A 22786-nucleotide genomic window follows, 5' to 3' on the forward strand; every position below is an offset into this window, starting at 1 on the left:
GCGGTTGCGACAGCTTCGGGGGCTGCAGGTGAGCGCGCGCACGCGCCGCGGCTCTGGCCCGGCTCGGGTGCGCGCGCGCGGGCTCGCGGGGGAGGTGGCTGAGGGAGAGGTTGCGGCGCCTGTGGCCTCCGCTCCGCCCCCTCCTCCTCCTCCTCCTCCAGCGCTGTCGCCGCCGCCGCCGCCGCCGGGGCCCGGAGGGAGGGAGCCGTGTCTCCGCCCGCCGCGCAGCCAGTCCGACCCTCGGTCCCGCCGTGTGAGCAGCCGGCCGAGTGCAGCTCAGCGCGGACGTCAGAGCTGCGGCCGCCTTCTCTGCAGGTGCCTGTGAGGAGGCTCCCGGGCCGCAGCCGCCTTCTGAGCCCGTCGGCCGCGCACTCGCTCTGTGCGCTCCAGAGGGGCCGCCCGGCCGGAGGAGGCCGCCGCGGGCCCGGCGATCAGCATGAATCGCAGCCACCGGCACGCGGCGGGCAGCGGCTGCCTGGGCACCATGGAGGTGAAGAGCAAGGTGCGCGGGGCCCGGGCTGGGCGGAGCGGCGGGCCTGGGGGGCCGGGGCCTGGGAGAGGCTGGGCAGGTCTCGGAGCGCCGCGGGAGGCGACGGTCCGAGCTGCCCCGGGGGTCTGGACGGTGCGGGCGGGGGACGGTGGATCTTAAACTTGCCGAGGAGGGGGCGGCGGGGGTCGGCGGGCGCTAGTGTCTGTCCGCCCGTGGCCCCGGCAGGAAGAAGATGTAGTCCAGCGTTTAATCTCGTCTCGTAAATCTCATTCCCGTGTTCACGGCTGGGAGTAGGGGCCAGGGTATGCCCGAGGATGGCACACACTGAGTGGAATGCGAGGCAGCTCAAAAGGTGTAGGGGAATCCTGCCTGCTGGACTGTGAGTTAAGGGCCCTGGACCACCTCGTTCCCTCTTTCTGTGGTTCAGGGGCGCATCGAGTGGCGAAGGAGAGAGCCCAGTGAACTAAATAGCCCTTGAAAAGTTCGCTTTGCTTCCTGCTAGCGCTCTTTCTAGAACTAACTTTGGTATGCATTTAATCTGTAAAATTAGCGCTATCACCTTACGCTGGAGTAGCACTTTACAGTTTGAGTTTGGGTGCTCTTTTCATTCCATCCTGCTACCTACTCACATCAAGTGTTTTTCCCCTTGACCAGCGGTATGCCAATCTGCTGATAATTACTTCGGTATTCACTGAATTCCTAAATTTCAAGGCTCGGTGAGCAGGGGAGTCTGTAGGGATTAGTTAGGGAATGCCTTCCAAAGGGGGTTTTGAGCTGGAATTTGGGGGATTTTGAGCTGGAATTTGAAGGTGATCGGCAGCTACGGGAATATTTTCAACAAAGTTTCTTGAGTTGAAGAGTTAAAAGGAGCTTAGATAGTCTAATCCAATTCTCTGAGAAGACTTAGGTTCAGAAAGGTTATGACTTCCCAAGCTCTTTTTTTGCAAAGCCTTCATGCCTTTTTAACATAACTTTTAGGCACTGCAGAATACAAAACAGGGCACTGGCTGGACCCTGAGAACATATAAAATAGAATTGAAAGGGCCAAAACACAGAAAACGAAAAAATTGAAAGCGTATCAATTTCAAAAAAAAAAAAAAAAAGTAATGGAGCATCATAGATTGTAAGCCTACTAAGTAGTATGCAGAATCAAGGAGTGAGTTGAGTGGAGTAAGGAAAGCTTTCTAGAGCCTCTGGGTAGAATGGTTTTCTTGTCTAGGGTTGATAAGCAAAGTTCTGTAAGTTTCTGTAATTGAGAATCACATCGAGAAAATCTACATTTGTTTGTAACATCATTTAAAAATGTGATTTGGCACTGAAATGAGGGTTGGCACTAATTTCAGAATCAGTAAGAAGTGTAGTTATAGCAGTTTAAGGAATGTGCGTGTCTGTGTGCCCTGTGCACAGCATAGCAAATTGAAGTGACTTGCTTGAGCTATATAGTGTGAAGATGACCCAAAATATATAGCAGAGCTTTTCCTCTAGCGGTATAGTGGAAGTAGTGGTTCCATGCCCAGTGGTTGAACCTTCTTATGGCGTTTCTGTTATAAGTCTCATTTGGATTTGTGGGCGTTGAGGTTACGGAAAGAAAAACACTTGTGATATTGCATAATCTTAAAAATAAGTTTATAGCCCTAATCTGGGTAGCAAATCTTTAATTTTTTTCCCATAAGAAAAAAATGAGTAGGAATTCTGTTTTATCGGTATTTATCAGTATTTATCAGCATGCTGACAAATACAATCAAATAGTAGTTTATCTCTAGTACTAAGAAACCTTGAGTGCTTTAAAACTGGAATTTCAGGCTTTTTGCCTTTCTCTTGTCAGCTGATTTTTGAATCTTTCACATACTTCTGTCTAAACTACATGTTGTATATTTGAACTGCTATACTGCACTTTTAGTGAACCATGTCTCTTAAGTAGAATCATACACTGATTGACATGCACTGAATGATGTCGGTCCCACTATTCTAGCTGTTGACAGATAGGCAAAGTATAGGTAGGGGAGTGTTCCTAATGTGTCTGTGACACCTTATATGTTTCAAATATATATTTCTGATACATTTATTTTCAATGGATTGAAATATTTGTTATCTAATCATTTAAAAAATATTTGGAGAGGTTTTTGAAACAGTATTTCCTTTGACACTGCTTTAGTGATACCACAGCTTTTTGCAACACTAATCCCTAAGAGTTTGTAACGAAATAGGTAGTGTGCAGGTCCTTTTTTAAATTTTTTTATTTTTGGTGTCAGGATCTCGCTCTGTCACTGGGGCTGGAGTACAATGGCGTGATCATGACTCACTGCAGCCTCAACCTCTTGGGCTCAAGTGATTCTCCCACTTGAGCCTCCAGAGTAGCGGGGCTATATGCATGCGCCACTACACCCAGGTAATTTTTTTTTTTTTTTATAGAGATGGGGGTCTTGCCAAGTTGCCCAGGCTGATCTTGAACTTCTGAGCTTAAGTGATGCCCCCATCTCTGCCTCCTAAAGTACTGGGACTACAGGCATGAGCCACTACACCTACCCAGTCTATTTTTCTTTTACTTTTTTTCTTTTTATTTTTTAAAATCTTTTTAGAAACACGGTTTTGCCATGTTGCTCATGCTGGTTTCTAACTCCTTAGCTCAAGTGATCTGCCCACCTAGGCCTCCCAAAGTGCTGGGATTACAGGCGGTAGCCACCACACCAGGTTCTCGTCCATTTTTAAGATCTCTTTTTCTTCATATAAAGCAGTAGTGTCAGCTGTGTGTGGTGGCTCATGCCTGTAATCCCAGCACTTTGGGAGGCCAAGGTGGGCGAATCACCTCACGTCAGGAGTTCAAGACCAGCCTGACCAACATGATGAAACCCTGTCTCTACTAAAAACACAAAAATTAGTTGTGCGTGGTGCTGCATGCCTGTAATCCCAGCTACTTGGGAGGCTGAGGCAGGAGAATCGCATGAGCCTGGGAGGTGGAGGTTGCGGTGAGCCGAGATTGTGTCACTGCACTCCAGCCTGGGTGACAGAGGGAGACTCTGTCTCAAAAAAATAAAAAGTTTGAAAAATGAAGTAAAGCAGTAGTGTCAACTTTCTTATCTTTACAAGTGGAAGGGAAAAATAATGATAATAAAATAATGGAGAACGTAAATATAACTATAGTTAAATTTGTGATACCAGCTAGTATGTGACTTTTCTTTGGTAACTGATTTATCTTCCTAATTGTATCTCTAGGGTTGGAAAGATTCTTAATCAATAATCACGGTGATGTCCTTTAATAACCCAGGAACAGTCTTTGAGTCATAAAATTTCCTAATTATTATTCATAGGCAAATAGACTATGAAAATTAAGTTTGTATTTCTAGAATGTACCAACAGACACTGTGGGAAGGGAGTCCATACCTATTCTGGATGGCTAGGACAAACCTGATTAGGCTATAAAACAGTTGTAAATGGTTCACATAGTGACTAATTGCTGATTGAATCTTAATTTTATCTGTTAGGTTTTTTGTTCAGTAAAAAGGTAATCCTATTGTTTTGTTGCAAGAAGCATAACAATTTCTCGTTTTTTTTTCTCCCCCATGCCAGCGTTGGCAAAAGTGCACATATACCATGAAGCCATACGATTTTTAAAATTGTTTTTATCGTAACAGTTAAGCAAGAGAAAATGTTAAGCAAATAAATTTCATCCAAAAGCTTTAACAAAAACATTGAAACCCTAAAATGTTAAATGATCAGCTGTTACTCCCATTCCTACATTAGGGGAAGTGATAAACCCTGTAGATGAATCAGAAAGTACTAGCAACGTCATGTTGTGATGCCAGAATAAAGAAAATGGAGGACAAACTGACTTTTGATAACATCGTAAGACTAACTGATATGAAGGGTGTTCCCTGAGTTTTTATTTACTTTGAAATGTGAAGGTGTGACTAGACTTTTTGAGAGCTTTAGATATGAGTCACCTTATTTTCTTGTCAGATGTTAGTGTTTATGTTTTAGGAATGTGTTTTGGGAACTGTTTTAATTTTTTGTTAGAGGTAAGAGGTGTTTTTAGTGAGTTTTGATTTTAATTTAAAACCAATGAGGAGTATAGGTGTAAGGAGGGCAGATGAACTTTAGATAGAGCAAAACCAGTGTATCTAGATGTCCCATGGGGCCTTTGGGAAAATGAATTGACATATCTGCAAACTGCTCAAATTATTATGACAAGGGGCTTTCTCTACATGATACTTAAGGCTGTCCCAGTAGTATATTAGTATTTTTCTTTTCTTTTTTCCTTTGGGACGTATTATTTTTACATTAGTATTTCTTGCTAGTAATAGATATTTGGAGGAAATACGAGTTCTGTAAACACACTTGGCAAACATTTGTTTAAATATTTTTAAAAATCAACATAGGACGTAAATGAGCCTTTAAAGTGCTGGTCTCCACAGTGATTCCCAAGAGCATAATTACAGTAATGTAGCGTTTCTGAAACTTACATGACTGGGACGCTTTTTGGGGAAGGCTAATTAACTTTTCTTAGGTTTCCACGTTTGAGGAAATGTTATGCTATTCCCACAGTAAGTTATAAATCCTGTTTATTATGGACTAGATGAAGCCAGTCCTTAGTGTTTTGGGGTTTTTTTGTTTTTGTTTTTTTGAGACACAGAGTCTTGCTCTGTCACCCAGGCTGGAGTGTAATGGTGTGATCTCAGCTCACTGCAACCTCTGTCTCCCAGGTTCAAGAGATTCTCCTGTGTTAGCCTCCCAAGTAGTTGGGACTACAGGCATGTGCCACCACATCTGGCTGATTTTTGTATTTTTAGTAGAGACGGGGTTTTGCCATGTGGCCAGGCTGGTCTTGAACTCCTGACCTCAAGTGATCCACCCACCACAGTCTCCCAAAGTGCCGAGATTACAGGTGTTGAGCCATTGCACCCAGCCTTAGGTGTTGAATAAGAGTCACTTTTAATTATTTGACATTGGGAAAACAGAGGTGTAGGGAAACAGACTTGAGAATCACAGCTGTGAAGGTAAGTACTGGGCACTATGGCGGCTGTCTTCCTCTCCATTCTTTCCCATTTGTGTGATCCCTTAATACCTCCCTGAAGTAATTATTCTCTTTACCCACTAATTGGTGAGCTTCTGGAGCAGGCTTGAGGCTTTCAGTCTCTAGGGCCTAGCACTGTGGCAAACACACACTTTGTGCATTAATTGGATAGTTACAGGACATACATTTGATGTATTACTAAAGCTTCTTTTTTCTACATTAACATAGGGAAGATCATACCTTAATGCCACATAGCTCACAGTTCTTTTTGTATATTTTGCTGTTGATTCCTACCATATCCCATGAAATCGTAATTCCTTTTGTGAAGAAGGAAACTTAAATGCTTTTCTTTGGTGGTCAAAATAAAGACTTGGACAAGTCTTTGGTACCCCATGATATGAGTAAGTAGAGCATTGCTGTCAGAGGCTGGGCTCTGGACAGGGTTTGAGCTGAGTCACTATGCAGAACAGTCTGCAGCAAGGCCTCGGTACCCCAGGGATTGAGTTGAGCCTGCGTCTCTTGAAGGGAATGCTCTTCAGAGACACAGCAATCAGGAGGCACATTCTTGTGCCTTTCTTAGGCTGTTTAAAATCCCTGATAGTGAAATCCCTGATAGGTTCCTGACAATAGACAATCTTCTTTCCTTAACTCTGCTCTTTCATTTTTGTATGGCATGCATTTTCAAATTGGGTCTTTTTACTTTTTTAAAAAAGGTAATATGTTTGTTATGTTTATAGTTTGGAGCTGAATTTCGTCGCTTTTCACTGGAAAGATCAAAACCTGGAAAATTTGAGGAGTTTTATGGATTACTACAACATGTTCATAAGATTCCCAATGTTGACGTTTTGGTAGGCTATGCAGACATCCATGGAGACTTACTACCTATAAATAATGATGACAATTATCACAAAGCTGTTTCAACGGCCAATCCACTACTTAGGATTTTTATACAAAAGAAGGGTAAGTATCACTGTTTAGAAAAATTGTGTTAGAAATAGAAACAGTGTGTTTTCCCCATTGATAGGATATCCAGACTTTGCCACAAACTTAGTGAATAAACATTTTGTGTGAGTCTTCTTACTATGTTAACTAACATGCAGGTTAAAACATTTGTGATACTGTTGGTTTAATTAATATCCTTATGTTGACATATGCCTGTAATCCCAGCTACTCGGGAGGCTGAGGCAGGAGAACCCAGGAGGCAGAGGTTGCAGTGAGCCAAGATCCCACCATTGCACTCCAGCCTGAGCAACAAGTCTGTCTCGAAAAATATGTACATATCTTTATGCTTCACTAAGTGTACTTTAGAAAATTTATATTTCTAGTTACTTTGGGAATTTATTGAATCTTCACTTTATCAAATGGATTATTCTCCATTCAGAAAAATGTAAAAAGAGTATATCTTTGGAGTTCAAAGCATTCCTGTTTTTTTGGTGGCAACCAACTTTCAAGGGCTGTATTTACCAGTTAATAGATACCAAAAGCAAAGCCATTTAATCTTCCTGAGTCTCAATGTCTGTACCTATAGAGTGAATATAATATATTGTAAGATTACTATGGGGATTAAATGAGCTAAGTGCAGTGCCCTGGCTTATAGTAGGTACCTAGTAAATGTTTTCTTTCTTTTCCTTTTAGGATACTTCTTAAAGAAAGTGTATGAAACTAGTAAATTATCTGGAAAATGAGGTGGGAAGTCATTGTTATGGAGGGATGTAAACACTGGTATTAATCTTCCAAAAAAATTTTGAAATCACTATTTGGCAATAATTTTCTTTCTTTTCTTTTCTTTCTTTCTTTTTTTTTTTTTTTGGTAAAGACTGGGTCTTACTATGTTGTCCAAACTGGTCTCCAACTCCTGGTCTCCAGTGATCCTCCAGCCTCTCAAAGTGCTGGGATTACAGGCATGAGCCACCATGCTCAGCCAAGAACTTTCAAATGTATTTTGAGTCCTAAAACTTTTTTTTTTTTTTACCTTCATAGCCTCTGTGTGTGTGTGTGTGTGTGTATGTATGTGTCTACAGATGGGCAGGGTAGGGCTCATTATGGTATGTACCATTTATTCCTTTCTCTATTGTAAATGAAGTGCTTTGGAAAGCCAGCATGAGAGCATTGAACCTGGTATTGGGATAAATTAAAGACTTACAGTGTTTATAAGCCAACCCAGAAAGTAGTTTGAGAGCAGCCAGGCATGGTGGCTCACATGTGTAATCCCAGCATTTTGGGAGGCTGAAGTGGCCAGATCAGTTGAGGTCAGGAGTCCGTGATCATCCTGGCCAACATGGAGAAACCCCATCTCTACTAAAAATACAAAAATTAGCAGGGCGTGGTGGCTTGTGCCTGTAGTCCCAGCTACTCAGGAGGCTGAGGCAGGAGAATTGCTTAAACCTGGGAAGCAAAGGTTGCGGTGAGCTGAGATTGCACCACTGCACTACAGCCTGGGCAACAGAGCGAGACTCCTTCTCAAAAAAATGAAAGAAAGTAGCTTGAGAGAATGGGTAGGGATTGCCTTTGAAGGTGAAACTATTTATAATCAGTTGATAAGCGTTAGACCACTCCCAGGGCTCTGAAATTCCACTGATTATGTATCTTTGCTTTTTTGGGTTTGGAGGAACTAAAGTCCACCAACAAAATAAACCTCCAAGGATAACCTCTGTCTTTATCACTTGACTATTTTACAAAATACTTTCAGACACACAAATTAATGTTCCCAAAGTCTCCTGAGATGTATCTCATAAGTAACTAACAGTGGTGTGACATAATGAGAGTATGACTTTAGGAAGATTCAGTTAGCTGTTCAGGATGAATTGGAGTGGGCAGCAGTCTTGCAGTAGAGAGCCAGGAGCAGGCGGTGGAGAAGTGAGGAGACTGGCCTGGAAGTAGAGGGGAGAGGTGGTAGAAGGGGAGGAGGCAGTGGCAGGAAGATAGGAGGGGAAATACTTGGGAGTCATTGCACTCAAAGTGGCAATGAAGGAATGAAGGAGAGTCCAGCAGAGCATACCTTGATGGTTTGAGTCTGACAGCTGGGACAGTGTCATGAACAAGCAGAGTAAATTGAATTGGAAAAGAAAATTATGAATTTTGTCTTAGGACAAATAATCTTACCAATTATGCAGGAGATTGGAAATGGTAGACAAGAGTTCAGGGTAGAAATCTAAAAACTAGTTAGATTTGCAAGCCTTTTGAAAAGTGATAGTTAAAATTTTGGGAGTACACATAAAGGCCAAGTGGGATGAAGACCATGTGGGATGAAGACCATGGATAGAACCTTAGAAAGCTAAATATAGAGTGCTAGAAAAGGAGGAAGAATTTAAATAATTATGGTTGAATAATAGGCCTTTCTTGTTAGCAATTGTAATTTTCATTAAAAAGTTTGTTGCTTTAGCTGGGCATGGTGGTGTATGCCTGATCCCAGCTACTCAGGAGGCTGAGACAGGAGAATCGCTTGAACCCAGGAGGTGGAGGTTGCAGTGAGCCAAGATCGTTCCACTGCACTCCAGCTTGAGCAACAAAGAGCAAAACTCTGTCTCAAAAAAAAAAAAGCTGCTGTTTGAAATGTGCATTCAAATACAGAATGGGTTTTTAAAGTATTGCCATCTCACAGAATTTTGTTGGATTATCCCATTTGTTAGAAAGATTATGAAAGTTGGGTTATACTACCACATGTTTTGTTAATGGAATTATATACTTGCATGATTATGGAATTAATCCTAACATCTTTTAAGGGTGGTTATCTTTTATTTCCTTTTTAAGTTTTTATTTATTGGTGGTATAATTATTATTGAGACCTTTAATGGTTTTTATTCTTGTCATAGGAATTACAACTTAGAAATACGTTTCCATGTGAACAGATGTTTTCTATGTATTAATAATAAAGGTGAAATGTCCAATATAATTGATAACCCTTAGAATTTGGTATAGAAATAGGCAATTCTCAGCCTCCTGAATAGTTGGAACTGCAGGCTGAAGCCACAATGCCTGGCTAATTTTAAATATGTACATATGTTCTTTCTTTCTTTTTCTTTTTTTGAGACAGAGTCACGCTCTATCACCCAGGCTGAAGTGCACTGGCAAGATCTTGGCTCACTGCACCCTCCATCTCCCAGGTTCAAGCAATTCTCCTGCCTCAGCCTCCCAAGTAGTTGGGATTACAGGTGTCCACCACCACACCTGGCCAATTTTTGTATTTTTAATAGAGATGGGATTTCACCATGTTGGCCAGGCTGACCTCAGATGATCCACCTGCCTTGGTCTCCCTAAGTGCTGGGATTACAGGCATGAGCCACTGCACCCGGCGGTGAGCTTGTTTCTGTTTCTGTGCTCTCATGCTTGGTTATTCTTCTCTTAAAGACCCTTCACCCAGAGCTCTTCCCATGTCTGCTTCCTCCTACTTAGCTCAGATAATGGTGTCAGAGGAGTCTCTTCTGACCATTCTAACTAAAGCCCTCCACCCTCCCACCTTTACCACATCACCCTCTGAAGACCTGGAATTATCTTATTTAAGTATATGTTAACTTGTTTCTTGTCTGTCTTGTCCCAGCATCTAAATCTGACAGACTTACATAGCATACTATGATGCGTGCACTGTTTATTTTAAGCAAATTTGAACAGATGCTTAACTAGAAATCTGATTTTATGTAAACCTTAATGAACATTTAATTCAAGAAACTAATATAAAGTATGATATTAAGTATAGTTACATTTTACTGCTTGATTACAGCACATTTTCTGTTATCTTTGCTTTTTGGTTTCAGTTAGGCATCAATAGGACAGAAGTTCACTTGGTATGTACCAAGTGATTTTTTTTCTTCTTTTGACAGAGTCTCACTCTTGCCCAGGCTGGAGTGCAGGGGCATGACCTTGAGTCACTGCAATCTCTGCCTCCCAGGTTTGGACCTTTCTTAAGTGTCAGTTTGAGTAGCTGGGACTACAGGTGTGTGCCACCATGCTCAGGTAATTTTTTTTTTTATTTTTTTGGAGACAGAGTTTTGCCGCCCAGGCTGGAGTACAATGGCGTAATCGCCACTCACCACAACCTCCACTTCCTGGGTTCAAGCAATTCTACTGCCTCAGACTTCCAAGTAGCTGGGACTACAGGTGTGCGCCACCATGCCTGGCTAATTTTTGTATTTTTAGTAGAGACAGGGTTTCACCATGTTGGCCAGGCTGGTCTCTCTCAAACTCCTGACCTCAGGTAATCCAGCCACCTCAGCCTCCCAAAGTGCTGGTATTATAGGTGGGAGCCACCACGCCCAGCACCAAGTGCTTTATTTTATTTTATTTTTATTTTTTTGAGGCTGAGTTTCACTCTTGTTGCCCAGGCTGGAGTACAATGGCGAAATCTCAGTTTGCCACAACCTCCACCTCCTGGGTTCAAGCAATTCTCCTGCCTCAGACTCCCAAGTAGCTGGGACTACAGGTATGCGCCACCATGCCTGGCTAATTTTTGTATTTTTAGTAGAGATGGGGTTTCACCATGTTGGCCAGGCTGCCGAACTCCTGACCTCAGGTGATCCACCCGCCTCAGCCTCCCAAAGTGCTGGAATTACTGGCGTGAGCCACCTCGCCCAGCCCCCAGTTGATTTTTGAAAATCAAATTGTAGAACCATTTTAAAATTTAAAACTACATGATCTTTTAAAATCTGGTACTCTACCGGTAACGTTTTCACAAATCATGGTTTAAAATTTCTTTAAAGTGAAAGCTCACAATTCAATGTGTAAACTACTTTATAGTCTGAAGTTCAAGGTAGTGTTGTTGCATACCTTGAAAATTTTTGCTTTATAACAATTTATTGTTAGAAGAAAAATCCCATACTCTATTCCTAGAGCAGTTATCATGGGAGCAAAAACAAAACACAAAAAACCTGGTATCTTAAAAGTTATTTTTATAAAGAGGATCCTAAGTCCCCATTCCCTGTTAGAGTATTAGAGTTCATCCTAATTTATTCGGGAGAGGGGGAAGAGAAGGTACAGAATAGATTTTTCCGCTCTCATTGTTTAGGTTATTGTTGTGCACTAAAAATTAAAAAAAGTATATTTAAAGCTTGCACCTTTTAAAAATAATTGGGTCATTCCTGTCAGTTTGGAATTCAGCCAGGGAAATGTGTATTTTTTTTTATTTTTTATTTTTTATTTTTTAAAGATGGGGTTTTGCCATGTTGCCCAGGCTGGTCTCTAACTCCTGAGCTGAGGCAGTCCACCCACCTCGGCCTCCCAGAGGGCTAGGATTATAGGCATGAGCCACTGCGCCCAGCTGGAAATGTATATTTTTAAAAGCTTTCCAGCCAGTCGTGATAATCAGCCAGGTGGAGGATCTGTTGATGTGCTACAGCACAGACCCCTCACCAGATCTAGTCAGAATCTCTACACCCAGACTTCTTGCTATAACACTGTTTTTGATTGACACCAGACAAATATGTTTACCTCTTCAATTTATTCTAGTTTTGTTAGAAACACTAGAAAGGCTTTGCTTTAAACTTGGTCTGATGTAGGGCATGCCCTCATACAGATATGACCTTGCAGCCCACATACTTGTAACTGGGCATCTAAATCATCTCTTAGACTTTGTGCATTGGACGTTATTTTGTAGATGTCTTTTAAGGTTACATTTTCACAAATCAGGGTTTAGTTTAAAATTGTCTAAGGAATATACATTTTAGTAGTAAATTGTAAATTATAGTTTAACAAAAGATATGGCCCAGAAATGAAAAAAAATAAATTGTGGAGTAACATTTCAGAATGTGATACCAGTTGCTCATAATGGAAATCTGATGTCACCTTTGACACACCTTTTTTTTTTTTAAGACAGGGTTTCACCATGTTGGTCTGGCTGGTCTTGAACTCCCGACCTCAGGTGATCTGCCCGCCTTGGCCTCCAAAGTGCTTGGATTACAGGCGTGAGCCACCGCACCCGGCTTGACACACCTATTTTTTAGTCAGTCACCAAGCCCATTAAAACTGTGTTCTGGCCAGGCATGGTGGCTCGTGTCTGTAATCCCAGCAGTTTGGAGGGCCAAGGCAGGGGGATCACCTGAGGTCGGGAGTTCCAGACCAGCCTGACCAACATGGATAAACCATGGATAAACCCCGTCTCAACTAAAAATACAAAATTAGCCGGGCATGGTGGCATGCACCTGTAATCCCTGCTACTCGGGAGGCTGAGGCAGGAGTATCGCTTGAACCTGGGAGGTGGAGGTTGCGGTGAGCCAAGATCACGGCATTGCACTCTAGCCTAGGTGACAGAGCGAGACTTCTCAAAAAAAAAAAGAAAAAAGACGGGGCACGGTGGCTTACGCCTGTAATCCCAGTACTTTGGGAGACTGGGATGGGCAGATCACCTGAGGTCAGGAGTTTGAGGACAGCCTGACCAACATGGCGAACCCCCATCTGCGCCATTGCACTCCAACCTGGGCAACAAGAGCAAAACTCTGTCTAAAAAAAAAAAACTGGGTTCTAGTTATTTTTCAAATTTGTCTCCCCATTTCCACGTCCTCTCTTCCAGGCCAAGTACCATCCTAATTTACTGCAGTAGCTTCTTGTCGTCCCCATTAAGTCCTTCTCCAGCTTGCAGAGTGAGCTTTGTAGAAAAACCAAATGAGCTTACCATCACTGTCTCCCTTAAAATCCTTGGTTTTCTTCCCTTTGCCCTTAAGCTAAAGTCTGTAAACCTTGGTACTTCCCAGGAGGCCCTGTTTGTCTGGTTATCCCCTGGCTGCCTCTGACTCAGCTCCTGACTCCTCCCTCCCACTCTTCACTCCATTCTAGCTGTATTGGATTTCTTTGTCTGTCTGGCCCTCAGTCTCCTCAGATATTGTGAAGTCCTGTGCCCACAACATTCTTCTTGCCTTCTACTGATTAGGCCCTGGCTGGTTTTCCTCTCAGAATCACTTCCCTGGAGAAGGCTTGCCTTATCCTGCAAGCCAGGCCAGGTCCCCTTTACATACTTCCCAGCATGATGTGCTTACAACTCTCAGCACCTTTGTTATAATTTAATTACAGTATTTTAAATTATGTGTTTGTTGCCATTTCCTCTTTTTGATTGTAAGCACCATGAAAGTAGGCACCATACCTATTTTATTCACCAAATCTGTACCACAGAGCACAATTCGTGGCACATAGTGTTTGTTACATATTTGGTGATTGATTTTTCTGTATTAAGAAATGAAGGGGTCTATAAAATTTGGATATTTAATTTGCTTTAAGTGATATTTAATCCTTTTAAAGTTGCCAGATCTATTTCATTTAAGCATTTTGTATTAGAACAAGAGTTGGCAAACTAACGCCTGCTGGCTGTTTTTGCATACAAAATTTTCTTGGAACAGGGTCTCACTCTGTTGCCCAGGTTGGAGTGCAGTGGTGCCATCTTAGCTCACTGCAGCTTTGGACCTCTCAGGCTCAAGGGATCCTCCCACTTCAGCCTCCCAAGTAGCTTGGACTACAGGCACAGGTCACCATGCCCAGCTAATTTAAAATTTTTTTTTGTAAAGACAGGGTCCTACTTTGTTGCCCAGTCTGGCTTTGAACTATTAAGCTCAAGCAGTCTTCTCACCTTGGCCTCCCAAAGTGCTGGGATTGCAGGCATGAGCCACCATGTCTGGCCACATATTCTTTTATGGATTGCCTGTGGCTGCTCCTACAAGAGGGATTTTATGGCCTATAAATGTCTGACTCTTGACAGAAAACGGTAGTCAACTCCTGAATTAGAACATCTTAAAAAATTATTTCATTATTTGGTTTCTTCCTCTGACTTCAAATGAGGCATAATTTTGAACTTTGTTGATTACTGTACCATAACGGTTGCTGTTTTGTTACTCTATGGGGATGCTGATGGAGCTTACGTAGAACTTTTCTTTTTCCAGATTTGCTTTTTACTTGTTTTTATGTCTTGTATCTGCCTGCCACTCAAAAGTAGATCCTTACCCTTTGCTCTGAATGTGTGGTTTATGAGCCTCTGTGAGCAAAGGAATGAGATTACTAGGCTTTTCAGAATTAATGTTTAAAGAGTAAGAGGTTCAGAGGGAGGCCGTGCAGGATAAGTGAAGAACAACCACTTTTTGTGTGTAAGAAAGTAAGACATCCAGTTTGACTATTTAGAGGCCTTCTAGGTAGATCCTTATCTATTCCAGTTAGCCGAGATTATTGGCTGAAGAACAGACTTGGGATAAATGAGGTGCTGCTGTATCAGCCCATATCATGTACTGTTGCATAAGTCTGAATTTATACAAGTGGACAATTGCTGTGATCGAGTTTTCAAACTTTCCATCTCATTCTGAGTTTAATGCTCTGATGGTATTCAGGTAGAAAGTCAACTTCAATTCCTTGTGGACGTTCACCTTTACACTTTAACACCCTGAACCCTGGCTTTCTGCCAAAATATTTTCTTTCCCAGTGGCTGGAAACTGATTAGCTAGATGGGAGAACAAAGGTGGCTTTGTACTGGGGCATATTGCTTTTGAGAATTTAGCAGAGAGCATTCAAATGGAGTCTGGATGTGATGCCAAATTATGCAGATTTGGGGGTTTTTTGGTCAGGTTTCCCATGAGTAGGTATGTAGGCAACTTAATATTGTTCTCAGTTTGCGTGGTCTGGAATTTCCCTTATAAATGTTATGTAGGCTTTCCTTATTGATTGTTCTCAAACAGAAATGTATATAATTTTGAGAAACACATTACTAAAAGACTATTCTTGATAGGTTTTTTGCCAAAAAGATTATTGTATCAATGGGTTTATATCCAAAGCCATATTATAAATACATTTCTGTCTCTGTAAGAGCCCAATGCAAATACTTTATAAATGATGACAAAAGTGTCCCCAAGGGAAAAAGAATGCCAAAAAAATAAGGTATCCCTAATCTTATATATTTACCTGAAACTAGGTTTTGCAGCGTGTTTGTGCAGCATCAGAAAAGAATATTAAAGCTCCCTGTACTCTGACACGATTGATACTTGGCATTCATTATGTGACTTGTGTAGTAAGAAAGCCTGGACTCTAGTTGTTTCTCTGTAACTTACATTGTACCCTTAATTTCTTGGTTATAAAATGAAGATGATAATAGTTTAGCTGAAGGGGTTAAGGATTAAGCAGGAGAATATGAATTGAAGCACTATACAAATGCAAGATGGTGATCTTAGTGTTTTCTGTGGCAGAAGCTGAGACTAGGATTTTCAACTATTTCTTTCGTGGAGGAGGAGGGAAGCCATTTATTTTTTGTTTGTTTCTTTTTTCCTAGCCACTAGAAAACCAGGGAGAGGCCTTTTGTTTATTATTGAAGTTTTTTTTTTTTAATTCATGTGAATTTCACTTTTTAGTTTATTCTCGCTGTAGTTATTTTTGAAAATACTATTTTAACTTTTGTTTCTGCTGTTTCATTTTTCTTTTTACCTCTCATTCTCTGATGAGATGTTTTGTTTATAGACTATCTTCCTTGAGCCATATAATTTAACCATATCTGGTGTTAGGTTTCTGTTTTCTCTTTTAGTTTATTATTTAATTGGGTGGCAGGATTTAAAGATGGGAAGATTGTTATAGAAACAGAAAGAAAAAACAACAAAAAAAATAAAGATGGGAAGATTTTGCCTAAAAACAAGATTTTCTGGTATGAAGAAAATCCGCCAGGAACTGAGAAGCAGCTATGCCATCTAAATGAGGCAGGAGCTCTCTGGTTTGCCAGAATCCTTACTACTTCCTGTTTGTGTCACCACCACTGAGTACAAAATATCATGACACTTTATGCATAGTTTTTCACACAGTAAAGGAAAAAGTTAAAACTCTACCTTTGCCTCTTTCAAAATGAAAATGAGAGATCAAGAACTGCCGGACATGATAGCTCACGCCTGTAATTCCAACACTTTGGGAGGCTGAGGCAGGTGGATCACCTGTGGTTAGGAGTTCAGTCGAGACCAGCCTGGTCAACATGGTAAAACCCTATCTCTACTGAAAATACAAAACTTAGCTGGGCATGATGGCACATGCCTGTAATCCCAGCTACTTGGGAGGCTAAGGCAGGAGAATCGCTTGAACCTGGGAGGTGGAGGTTGCAGTGACCTGAGATTGTGCCTCTGCACTCTAGCCAGGGTGATGGAGTGAAACTCTGTCTCAAACAATAACAACAAAAAAGAACTCCGGAAAACTGAGGGAGAGTGTTTATTTGCAGAAGACCAAAATTCTTAAGTGTTTTTGATATGCACCAGCATCATTTACATTATCTGCCATCTCAGCGTCTGATATAGGTATATGATTTTTACTCTCTTGTTTTACCTTGAGAATCAAATATCCCATTTCAAGTCTTTGAGTTGAATATGATAAACATGCAGATCGCAGGTGTGTTTTTGTTTTGTCACCCAGGCTGGAGTGCAGTGGCATGATCATAGTGCACTGCAGACCTGAATCCTAGAGTGAAACCATCCTCTTACGTCAGCTTTCCAACTAGCTGGGACTACAGGCAGACACTACCAGACTTGGCTAATTTTTTTTTTACTTTTTGTACAGACAGGGTCTCACGCTGTTGCCCAGGTGGGGCTCAAGTGATCCACCCACCATGACCTCCGAAAAAAGCACTGGGATTATAGGCATGAGGTACCGTGTCCAACCACATTGCAAGTTTTTTAAACAAGTGAAGGAAAAATATATTTGAAGTAGCTGGTTTAAAACGATGTTTTAAGGCTGGACACAGTGGCTCACACCTGTGCTCCTAGCACATTGGGAGGCCAAGGCAGGAGGATCTCTTGAGGCCAGGAGTTCAAAACCAGCCTGGACAATGTAGCAAGACCCTATACAAAAAAAAAAATGCATACATATTTAATGATGTTTAAGAATATATAAGATCTGGCGGGGCGCGGTGGCTCATGCCTGTAATCCCAGCACTTTGGAAGGCTGAGGCGGGTGGATCACGAGGTCAGGAGTTTGAGATCAGCCTGACCAACGTGGTGAAACCCCATCTCTACTAAAAATACAAAAATTAGCCAGGTGTGATGGCGTGTGCCTGTAATCTATAGCCTCTACAGGAGACAGAGGCGGGAGAATCACTTGAACCCAGGAAGAGGAGGTTGCAGTGAACCGAGATCATGCCACTGTACTCCAGCCTGGGTGACAGAGTGAGACTCCATCTCAAAAAAAAAAAAGAATATGTAAAATCTGTCAATTTCATTTGCCATATTTAATGTTTAATAATCACTGAGCTCTATAAAATTTAACTTCACATTGGTTTATTTTGTGATGTATATTTGAGATGGCCACCTAGTGTTTTTTTCTGGTGTTTTACTACTGTAATAGATTATGATCTGATTAGAATAAGCTTATTAGCTAGTTTATGTACCAGATATATTTTGAGTTATCCTTTCTGTATAGATTCAGCTGCAAGAGAATAGATATTTTTACAGCATTTCTATAATTATTTTGTTCTATTTTTAAACAGAAGAAGCAGACTACAGTGCCTTTGGTACAGACACACTAATAAAGAAGAAGAATGTTTTATCCAACGTATTGCGTCCTGACAACCATAGAAAAAAGCCACATATAGTCATTAGTATGCCCCAAGACTTTAGACCTGTGTCTTCTATTATAGACGTGGATATTCTCCCAGAAACGCATCGTAGGGTACGTCTTTATAAATACGGCACTGAGAAACCCCTGGGATTCTACATCCGGGATGGCTCCAGTGTCAGGGTAACACCACATGGCTTAGAAAAGGTTCCAGGGATCTTTATATCCAGGCTTGTCCCAGGAGGTCTGGCTCAAAGTACAGGACTATTAGCTGTTAATGATGAAGTTTTAGAAGTTAATGGCATAGAAGTTTCAGGGAAGAGCCTTGATCAAGTAACAGACATGATGATTGCAAACAGCCGTAACCTCATCATAACAGTGAGACCAGCAAACCAGAGGAATAATGTTGTGAGGAACAGTCGGACTTCTGGCAGCTCTGGCCAGTCTACTGATAATAGCCTTCTTGGCTACCCACAGCAGATTGAACCAAGCTTTGAGCCAGAAGATGAAGACAGCGATGAAGATGATATTATCATTGAAGACAACGGAGTGCCACAGCAGATTCCAAAAGCTGTTGCTAATACTGAGAGCCTGGAGTCATTAACACAGATAGAGCTAAGTTTTGAGTCTGGACAGAATGGCTTTATTCCCTCTAATGAAGTGAGCTTAGCATCCATAGCAAGCGGCACAAACACAGAATTTGAAACACATGCTCCAGATCAAAAACTCTTAGAAGAAGATGGAACAATCATAACATTATGAAATCGTTGTTCGAATATTTTCAGAGTGAGGATGTCATGAGGACTTGTACATTCGGCTAGTTTAAAAGCATATATACCTCTGACCATTGATGTGGAATAGGCATGAGAGGAATAACGTTGCAAACTTAGAATATTATTAAAGTAGTAGTTTGATAATATAAACTTTGGTGGATCAGAGTTGAACTTAAGTCCAGAACAAAGGGGCCTTTGCTGATGAAATTATGTGCTTTTGCTATTTTGTCTATGGAGAATTAGATGTTAAAGCACATTCTTGGAACTATGTGAGAAGACTAGATCATTTCTGTTGGAAGTGGTTGCGTATTTAACCTGCTGTGCAGAGCCTAGTTAATTTTTCCTTTAACTGTATATTTAAAATTCTAATGTGAAGTCTGATTCTCTCTTTTGGTACATTGGGGATTTCAGCTCTTAAAGGTCTTATTTTTTTATTTTTTTATTTTTTTTTATTTTTTTTTTATTTTTTTTTTTTGAGAATGGGTCTCACTCTGTTGCCTGAGCTGGAGTGCAGTGGTGTGATCACAGCTCACTGCAGCCCCAACCTCTTGGGCTCAAGCAGTCTTCCCACCTCAGCCTCCTGAGCAGCTGGGACCACAGGCGCACACCACCACACCCAGCTACATTTTATATTTTTTGTAGAGACAGGGTTTCGCCATGTTGCCCAAGCTGGTCTTGACCTCCTGGGCTCAAGCAATCCTGCCTCAGCCTCCTGAAGTGTTAGATTATAGCCACCATGCCCAGCCTGTTTTGATTTTTGTTTTTTTAATGTTACTCTGTTATAAATTGTAACGAATTATGTTCTCAAGTGCATTTCCAATTTCTAAGAAACCGCTTGGCTATTTTGAGGAGCTGCTTCCCATGTTATGAAGCTGTCTCTTTTTTTTTTTTAATGACAGTGTTGCCCAGGCTGGAGTGCGGTGGCACAATCTCAGCTCACTGCAACCTCCACCTCCCAGATTCAAGCAATTCTCCTGCCTCAGCCTCCTGAGTAGCTGAGATTGCAGGCATGTGCCAGTATGTCTGGCTAATTTTTACCTTTAGTAGAAATGGGGTTTCACCATGTTGGTCAGGCTGGTCTCGAACTCCTGACCTCAAATGATCCGCCTGTCTCAGCCTCCAAAAGTACTGGATAACAGGCCTGAGCCACCGCACCCAGCCAGGAAGCTATCTTTTCTTGAGTTATGAAACTCTGCAACAGTTGTTCAAGTTGGTGTTTGTCCTTCCTATAGCTTTCGTATTTGCAAGTTAATTCCATATGGCCATAATTTATGTTTTAAAAGGTAATTCTCTTGACTTTGGAAATATGGAATACTCTCCTTTAACCTATACTTGTTCCCATTTCCAGTCTCATTTGAAATCATTCCTTTCGTTGTGTGTGTCTTTTGTTGGTGTGCTTTTATATGCTTTTAATGCATTCAAGTATAAATCATTTTGGATAAAAAAAAAATGCATCCAAATTAAGAGGTTTTAATGCATAGGACAAACTTGTGCACTTTTTATACAAAAAAAAAAAAAATTGGGTTTTCTTTCATGGGATTTCTAGAAACACTGCCTACACTTTATGAAAAATACATAGTATTCACCTGTGACAGGTAGAGTTTATCACTATTAATTTTATGAGGCTATTTATTACTTTCCAGTGCATCCACTTAGAACAAGCTAAGAGTAAGGCTGCTAACTTTTTAATTCCTTGCCTGATTTTATTGTACAATGTGCACAAGCACAACAGTATGCTTGTATATAGAAACTAAGAATATTATGAAGTACATAAGTTCCCTATGGCTTATGGAGAGTTATTTATTATTAATTAACTTTATGGTAGGGCTAGTATGAATACCTTTTTAACAATTGTGTGCTATTAAAACAATGAAGATTCAGATGACTCCGTTTTGAAGGATGTTTTCTCTATATGGTAAAATATATGAAGTAGTCTTGATAAAATGAAGATCACTTGACTCAGAATACTTAAGTGTATTTTGTTCACATTACCACCAAGCATATTATCAGTAAACTGTTAACTGCACAGCATTATGTAATACAATGTACTTTTTGTTGAATTCACCGAAGTTCTTCCATTTATACACTATTTTGAATGGCATTCCGGCTTTAACATTCTGTGAGTCTTATAAATTTGACTCTTGAATGGCAAAATGTTAGTATGTAGAAGGTTAACTTTCATTTATAATATAAGTGGTGCAGGGGTTCAACATTTTAAGTAAAAATTTTTACACACTACCTCTCTCTCTTTTTTTTTTAAACGAAGTTTTAACATCAGAACTTTTGGGGGGGAAACTACTTCAGGGCTTGACTTTTTGTACAAATTTTAACTGTAAAATACAGATTTGTATGCATTCATGGAAATCAAAGCTGCTAGTGCTTTTTGTTTTAATTATCCTGTTAAGGGTATCTGTCAGTGGTATTCTCAACTAGATCTCTGTCTCTTAAATTATTGGTGAAATAATTGATTACTAGACATATTGTAAAACCAGTAGATCCTGGTTATACAATAAAATATCAGCTCATTGGTAGTCTGAATCAATTATTTCAAGTCTACCTTATTAACAAAAATATCAGTGGATCCAGCATAAAATTTTATAGTACTAAATGTCAAGCCTAACTGTGAATGTTTTTCTGTATCTTAAGTTTATGATAATGTTCTCGAGCTATCAACAAAATATATGTACTTTTGTGAGCTATGAATTTTCTAATTAAATTTTACATGCTATAACATGATTTTTACATGAATGATACTTTGTTTATAACTATCAAATGTCAGTATTTTACTACAATTTTATTATAAAATGTACATTATCACTAAATGAACTTTGATTTTAAAAATCAAATTAGCTTTAGTTGTATATTATTTTTTACAAATAAAGATAGACTTGTATAAAGGCTATTTTCTTGTTTGAAATTATATGAAAAGTCGCTCACAAATACTAGCTGCCCATTATATAAAATAGGTAAGGAGAAAACCTCTTGAGTTTTAACAAGATCCTTGCTTCCTTAACTTTTAATTGTTAAAAGATGAACAGCAAATTTTATGTACACTTACTGCAACTTTATGACCATACGGCTATGGGCTGGAAGGTAACTTTTAAAATGTAATTAATTCTGGCCGGGTGTGGTGGCTCATGCCTGTAATCCAAGCACTTTGAAGGCCAAGGCAGGCGGATTACCTGAGGTCGGGAGTTAAAGACCAGCCTGACCAACATGGTGAAACCCCGTCTTTATAAAAATAAAATAAAATAAAGTATAATTAATTCTGATAGTTTAAAAGTTTATGCAAGTGAGTCACCCAAAGTTATCTTTAACATTAAGATTATTTGAAACTAGTTTGTAATGTGACAGCTTATCTTCTGAAATTCAAATTTATTCATTTAATTATTTATTAACATCTATATAGAATGGCCTATATGGATTGAATTCAATTTATACTGAAAAACTTAAAAGGTGTGAGGAAAAAAACAGCCCTTCCTGGCATGATCTCAGATCACTGCATCCTCCGCCTCCCGGGTTCAATCGATTCTCCTTCCTCAGCCTCCTGGGTAGCTGGGATTACAGGCGCATGTCGCCACACCAGTAGAGACAGGGTTTCACCATGTTGGTCAGGCTGGTATTGAACTCCTGACCTACCTCATGATCTGCCCACCTCAGCCTCCCAAAGTGCTGGGATTACAGGCGTGAGCCACCGTACCAGGCCCCTGAGCCACTTCTAATCCCAAATTAGCCACTCTGTCTTTGGTTTGGTTAATCATTGCACTAACTCTTCTGCCAACAAGTTTAGAGGACAATAGGACAATTCTAATTCTTCCCCTCCAAGTTTAAAAACACTGAAAATCCGGCTGGGCACGGTGGCTCACGCCTATAATCCCAGCACTTTGGGAGGCCGAGGCGGGTGGATCACGAGGTCAAAAGATCGAGCCCATCCTGGTCAACATGGTGAAACCCCGTCTCTACTAAAAATACAAAAATTAGCTGGGCATGGTGGCGCATGCCTGTAGTCCCAGCTACTCGGGAGGCTAAGGCAGG

The 22786-nt window shown here is 40.8% G+C and overlaps 1 protein-coding gene across 1 annotated transcript; it reads left to right on the plus strand.

The window, feature by feature from the left end:
- The first annotated feature begins 433 nt into the window (after positions 1–433).
- Positions 434–21653, plus strand: PARD6B (par-6 family cell polarity regulator beta). Its single transcript, XM_012467449.2, has 3 exons — positions 434–502; positions 6239–6461; positions 17911–21653. The coding sequence occupies exons 1-3, from the start codon at positions 437–439 to the stop codon at positions 18738–18740; spliced, it is 1119 nt and encodes a 372-aa protein (XP_012322872.2). The 5' UTR covers positions 434–436; the 3' UTR covers positions 18741–21653.
- The last annotated feature ends 1133 nt before the right edge of the window (positions 21654–22786 follow it).

The sequence above is a fragment of the Aotus nancymaae genome, unplaced genomic scaffold, assembly GCF_030222135.1.
Source record: "Aotus nancymaae isolate 86718 unplaced genomic scaffold, 86718_ANA_hifiasm-v0.15.2.pri h1tg000029l, whole genome shotgun sequence".
In the NCBI taxonomy this organism is placed as follows: domain Eukaryota; kingdom Metazoa; phylum Chordata; class Mammalia; order Primates; family Aotidae; genus Aotus; species Aotus nancymaae.

Excerpts from the sequence above, each read along its gene's own strand:
- PARD6B (XM_012467449.2), top strand. The coding sequence starts at position 437 with ATGAATCGCAGCCACCGGCACGCGGCGGGCAGCGGCTGCCTGGGCACC. Across the intron at positions 503-6,238 it reads CCATGGAGGTGAAGAGCAAG|TTTGGAGCTGAATTTCGTCG; the intron begins GTGCGCGGGGCC and ends TTATGTTTATAG. Across the intron at positions 6,462-17,910 it reads GATTTTTATACAAAAGAAGG|AAGAAGCAGACTACAGTGCC; the intron begins GTAAGTATCACT and ends ATTTTTAAACAG.